General features: G+C 39.2%; 1 protein-coding gene across 2 annotated transcripts; it reads left to right on the top strand.

Moving 5' to 3' along the window:
* The first annotated feature begins 547 nt into the window (after nucleotides 1–547).
* Nucleotides 548–5,932, top strand: LOC134814916 (uncharacterized). 2 transcript variants are annotated; one of them, XM_063823253.1, is made up of 7 exons: nucleotides 548–963; nucleotides 1,511–1,857; nucleotides 1,987–2,176; nucleotides 2,328–2,506; nucleotides 2,655–2,781; nucleotides 4,391–4,457; nucleotides 5,175–5,932. In XM_063823253.1, the coding sequence occupies exons 1-4, from the start codon at nucleotides 569–571 to the stop codon at nucleotides 2,452–2,454; spliced, it is 1,059 nt and encodes a 352-aa protein (XP_063679323.1). In that variant the 5' UTR covers nucleotides 548–568; the 3' UTR covers nucleotides 2,455–2,506; nucleotides 2,655–2,781; nucleotides 4,391–4,457; nucleotides 5,175–5,932. The 2 variants fall into 2 exon arrangements, with proteins under 2 accessions (XP_063679323.1, XP_063679324.1); XM_063823254.1 differs by lacking the exon at nucleotides 4,391–4,457.
* The last annotated feature ends 475 nt before the right edge of the window (nucleotides 5,933–6,407 follow it).

The following is a 6,407-nucleotide window of genomic DNA, read 5'->3' as shown; positions in this document are numbered from 1 at the left end:
TTTCGAGTTCTACCATCTTTATACGTTTGGCCAGTTTTAGTCCGGACTTTGCCAGTCGCCCTGCCATGGCTCTCTTGCTTGGGCAGGCCAGACTTATAGTTGTATACAATCTGTGTACAAATAAGGTAGGTATACATAATACAGGCTAACTGACAGTGGTTACATTCGTAAGTGTAGCATTTACGTCAACCCACTCTTAACAGCTTAACCAGCTCAGAATGTGAAAACTGAGCTGGTTACAAATAACATCTTCAGAAATAATCAGTCTTATTATTGAGGATTCATCACTTCGTCGTATTTTATAATTTGAGTCTTAACTCGGTACTTCGAAAAAGCCGTTTACATCTTAATGATTTAAGCGATTACTTGTACATTTATCATGTTATTAAAGCAATTTAACTTCCGTATTATCGTCTATTCTAATTTTAGTGCTCTGGTTGTCATCGTTTTCTTTCTTTAACTATCTCGAGATCCCTCGTTTAAAAACTGTCCACTTCAAACCCCAACATTTACTTTGTCACCTCACCTTATTAAAACTTACTAAATGCAGTTTATTGCGGTTAGCTCAATGTCAGAACCAACCACCTACGCTGCAGTGACCCACGGTGCGTTAACTCACGGCAGCACCACTTACTATGCACTTAACTCCACTGGAGGAACAGTTGCTACTGTAGAAAAAGAAGCAGTGGAAACACACGACAACATATGGTCGGCACGAGAGTTGAATATCCTGGGTGGTTTCCTGTGGTTAGCAGTTATTATAACACTGGTCGGTAACCTCTCCTGCTTCTACGCGGTCTGGAAGAACCTTAAGAAGATTCTAGAACACCCGTTTTTCCAGTCAAATGTATTTTGTGTGTTATTGTCAGTGGTGGATGTGTTGCTGGTGTTACTGGTTGGAATACCTGCTGCTGTCTTCTTTACTGCTGAGTCAGAGTGGCTTGGTAACTCTTTCTATAACTTGTGAGTTTACATACTGAAAGTAAAACTTGTTAAGTGTTCAAACAAGGGTCGACCCGAGGGCAGGATTTGCGGCCGAGGCCGAGGCCGAGGAAATTTTGCTTTGTAAAACGAGGCGAGGACAACCGAGGTTCCTTTTGTTGGCCGAGACGAGGCCGAGGAAAAATCGCTTTTCCTCGGTAAAACCAAGTCCGAGGCCGAGCGAGACTCGGTCGACCCTTGCAAATGTGACAATTTCGCGAGGCGAGGAGAATAGCAACTTATTGTTTCCCGAGGCACGAGGCAACCGAGGAATAGTCCTCCTGAACGAGGCCGAGGCCGAGGAAAAAATCGCTATTCCTCGGTAAAACCGAGGCCGAGGGATGAGGATCGGTCGACCCTTGTGTTCAATAACTGTTCATTCTCTAGTTTAAGTACTAAAAGTAAATCTTGTTAAGTGTTTCTTCTCTATTTCATGTTTGACTGCAGATCTGTATTAAAACTGATAATGGTCCACATTCAGTTCTCAGCTTAACTCCAAGCACCAAGTAATGAGGGTAATACATTTCAGAGCGATGGTGGAGGCTATTCTTGACTACCTAGTGTGGTTACAGCTCCTGCTAGTAGTTGCTATCTGTCTGGACAGGGCTGGACACATCTGCAGACCACTTACGTACACCTTCTCTATAAAAGCCAGGAAAACAACTGCTGCGTGTTTGTTCTGTGTTATCATCCCCTTCCTCCTACTCACTGTGCCGTATATCATTGTACTTAACAAGAGCATGGCTATCGCTGCAGAAACTGTTAGCTCCCTTGACGATAGAGAAATAGCAAGGTCTTTTATCGAGAGATCGACCTTCAAATGCAAATCTTATGCTTACAATAACGGGACTGATGCAGACATCAACATATTCATGAGTAAGTTAATTTGAAGGTTAACAAAACCCCATGTAACACATTACAAGTATGTACATTGTGCAATGCGCTACGTATGTTACGTATGTTTGTACAGTGCAATGTAATGCTGATCTGATAAGAATGTTCCAGGTTGCACAGTGATGACTCCACCTAAAGATAAGTGGGAGGGTGGTAAACACTTCCTGAAGTGGGAGAATGTGGCACATCCCATGGTCCTCCTGGCTGCTATCCTGAGTCTGCTGGTTTCCAATGGGCTCATCATCCGCAAGTTGGTCGAGAGCGCTGCTTTCCAGAAAGACAACGCTAAACGACAAGAAGAGTTAGTATTAACAATTGTCTGTGATGTGATGAACGCTATCTTCTTATTCTATAAAATAATGAAACATCGCCAACAAATTGATTCGATAAACTTATTATTTTTGACAATACTTAATCGCTTGAAAAGTAAAATATCATATCCCCCCTGTTAGGGTAGCTAAAAGTATCCGCATGAGCTCCATAGTCTCCACACTACAAGCAGTGACACTGTTAGTGTGTACCTTACCTATGAGAGTCGCTCAGATGGAGAAGAGATTTGAGATTTGGGAAAGAGTGTGACACTTCAATTAAAGATAACGAATGTGTCTTTAATGCTACTAAATATTCCCATGTATATTGATATCTTTTCTTATAATAAATAACGTACAATAAATAGCTTATAATAAATAACATAGCTTAAGTGCTTTTTATTTGATACGTGGATGAATAGTTTATTTTCTCGTAATAGTGTTAAAACCGCTTAAAGTGATACTCTGCAGCATTACATAATGATAACTAAAGTGCTAGTGTTTCTGGGACCAATGGTGAATCCCTGGCTCTACCCTATCAGGATGGCGAGTATAAGATCCTTCCTCGCAACCAAGAAACGTTCAGTTGTTTCATCAGGTCAGTAAATATACCGTAATTTGGCAGCATCTGAAGCAAGGTCAAAAGGAAATCACGGCACGTGCGGAATCGCGATTTTTTCCCATTCCCATGTTTGAAACTGTTCCGATGTATCGTGAACAGTGAACACCCGGTACATTGTGAAGTTATGTACGTATAACTAAACATTTAGTATTATTGGAAAGTGTTGCCCTAGTTTGGCTTGTCGCGGCGCCCCGCGATTTTTGGCCTTATAACGCGATTTTCTTTTGACCTTGATCTGAAGTAAAGAGAGGGGGATGGGGGTATAAAGGGGGGGGGGGGGGCACTGATTTAGCCCAACCTGTCAGGTGAATTGTGAAGAGTGTGATTTGTTTGATTGTGACCGAGCAGAACTATATTTAATATCGGTAGGGTATGTGTAAAATAAGAGTATGCAACTCTCTATAAGTAGCCTAAAGAATGTCAGACAGCGAGAAATAATGGGAGGCATGCTGAGTGAGGCTGGGTGAAACAATAGTAGTTGCTCTGGATCTCACTACTTCTAGTACTTGTATTAACACCGCTCAGAGAAGTGTGCGTGTCTGAAGAATGAGGCCGGTATTTGTAATCTACTGTTACTACTACTACTACTAGTAATAGTACTTCTATTACTACACAATGACTGACGGATAAGCTAGTACGGATAAGTTTATATTACGGATAAATGTACTGTGCTCACGTTGTGTAACCGCAAGTGTGAACTGCTTCAATTTGAAGATGCTGTGAGAAGTGCGTGTGAACTGCTACAATGTGAAGATGCTGTGAGAAGTGAGTGTGAACTGCTTCAATGTGAAGTGCTGTGGGAAATTGCGTTGTGAACTGCTACAATGTAGAAGATTGCTGTGAGAAGTGCGTGGATGAAATGCTCCCAATGTGGAAGATGCTGTGAGAAGTGCGTGTGAACTGCTAACAATGTGAAGAATGCTGTGGGAGAAACGTGCGTGTGACTGCTTCAATGTGAAGATGATGTGAAAAGTGCGTGTGAACTCTACAATGTGTAGTTGCCTGTGAGAAGTGCGTGTGACTGTTCAAGTGAAGATGCTGTGAGAAATGGTGTGGAAACTTGATACAATGTGAAGATGCTGGAAGTGCGTGTGTAACTGCTACACTAAGAAGATGCTGTGAGGAAGTGCGTTGTGAACTTGCTACAATGTGAAGATGCTGTGAGAAATGCGTGTGTATGCTACAAAGTGAAGATGCTGTGGAGAAGTGCGTGGTGATTGTGAACTGCTCAATGTGAAGATGCTTGTGAGAAGTGCGTGTGAACTGCTTCAATGTGAAGATGCTGTGAAAAGTGCGTGTGAACTGCTACAATGTGAAGATGCTGTGAGAAGTGCGTGTGAACTGCTACAATGTGAAGATGCTGTGAGAAGTGCGTGTGAACTGCTACAATGTGAAGATGCTGTGAGAAGTGCGTATGAACTATGAACTGCTACAATGTGAAGATGCTGTGAGATGTGCGTGTGAACTGCTATAATGTGAAGATGCTGTGAGAAGTGCGTGTGGTTGGTGGTGGAACAGTAATCCTAAATCCAGCTGGAGAGATATTCTTATTGAACTAACAGATCTACAAACATCTGCTTTTCAGCAGTGAGACGCTTTACAGTAACCAGTAGGACTAGGAGTTCTGAGTATCGTTCAAAACACCACAAAACGTTTGTATTGCTGCTGTGCTGTTAACCGCATGTTGAATGTTTTGCTGTTGTTGCCATGGATTAAATGCTAATCATTCTAATTATCATATTACGTAATTGTAATAAGGATTAAAGTTTTCTTTTCAGACCTGAGTGGGGTTGTTGTACATTGTATTTGTAACACAATAATATGATTGTGTTTCTCCAAATTTGTCTGTTGTTCGTATTTTGAACGACGTGAAAATTTGTAGTTGGTTTATATTTAATTCGTCAAATCCATTGTTATCTGTTAATGTGTTTGCAAGTGCATGGTTGTTTTAATATTTACTGCTTCTGTTTCGGATAATCATCAACGGCTTGTAGTAACCAAATACATGTCTGATTTTCCACGTTCTCTTCAGAAATCAATTGGAAAATTTTGAAGAGAAACTCATTTAATAAGACTAAATACCAGTTTGCGGCTGCATCAAATACTTTTTGTTTACGTTTTTCAGTGAACTCGGATATATTTATTTCAACCTTATTCCCCATTTTATTATCGAAATAATCGTAGAGATGCAGATATTGATGAAAACTCAGTTTATCATAATATGACAATGTTCTTAAAAACTCTGATTCTCAACAATTCAAATGTCGTTTTTTAATGTCCGCCATGGTCTGGATGGTGGGATGATATCGTTTAATTAGATCTTTGACGAAAAACACCATATTTATATCTAAGAGAAACCTGTATTTCAGTGAATACGTCACTCTTGAGACTGAGGACCGGAGGAACCATGGTGAACCTCAATCTGTCGATGGCAAGTCAAAAGAATACGGTCGTGTCTGAGAGTACTAATGCTTGAGAAGCTTTCTGAGAGCTCTACTTTTACGAAGACTAAATAAAAAAGTGAAACATAAAGTCGTAGGACTCATCAAAATTAAATAACGATCGTTTTTTAACGCCTTATTGAATGGAATTCACAAAGATAATTATCGTGCTGACGCTTTTGATTTCGAATTTTATAATTATAGACAGCATAATAGTAATATATTACTATTATAATTTTGATGTATGAAATGTAAAACTTTACAAACCTCAACACATTATTATTAATCAATCATTCATCTTTTAATTAGTAGTGGATCGAATTGAATATGGTAAATAGTTCTTTATCGCAGTTGAGAGTTATACTAGAAATTTACTTTTATCAAAGAAAATACTTTTATATTCCGTTAGTAATTTTCACTGAAATTCTTTTAGTTGATTTGAAAGTGTTATTTAAATTATGGGTGACCGAGTTTGTAATAGCTTCTGAAACAAAAAGTAACAATATGTCATGTGTCAGCAGTGGGAAGAATGTCTATTTACTAATTAATTATGATCATTCCGTGTCTAACTAATTACCTATAACATATTAAAGGTACCGTTAGTAGACAAAACATTTGTTAAATAACAATTATATTTAAAGAAATTTCTGAATTCTTATTATTTAATTCTAATTTTTTAATTTAAATGTCGAGTGTCACTTTTTATCTTGAGACGCACGTTTTAATTGTCTGGTAGTGGTTCACGGATGATACCTTCGCCATAAATATAGCAAGTAACGGCAGCCAATTAATATAAGGTTTATGGTTAACAAACACCCAAATAACTATATGGGGAAGGTACATAATCTGATAGTAATGTATTGTAGGTTCTGGTTAATATTAATAAGTGTAACCTACCAATGGCAATACGCGCACCGAGTTGGACTCGTAGACGGTGATCTTGGACATTGGAACAAATATTTTACGAATATCATATCATTATCACCCGCTAAGTAATGAACAACTCTTCACTTAACTGGGGACCCCAGGCTATTATATTTATGTTCATAATAGAGATTAGACGGAAACAGAATGACAGGCTGAGCGCCGCCCAGTAACTCTTCACCTGTAAAACTAAATGTAAGCCCTACTGGGGGGGGGAGGTACCAATGGCATAAAATG

The sequence above is a fragment of the Bolinopsis microptera genome, chromosome 5 (assembly GCF_026151205.1).
Source record: "Bolinopsis microptera isolate Bmic1 chromosome 5, MBARI_Bmic_1.0, whole genome shotgun sequence".
NCBI lineage: Eukaryota > Metazoa > Ctenophora > Tentaculata > Lobata > Bolinopsidae > Bolinopsis > Bolinopsis microptera.
The sequence above is the reverse complement of the archived record's forward strand: the minus strand, read 5'-3'. Positions and strand labels throughout refer to the sequence as shown.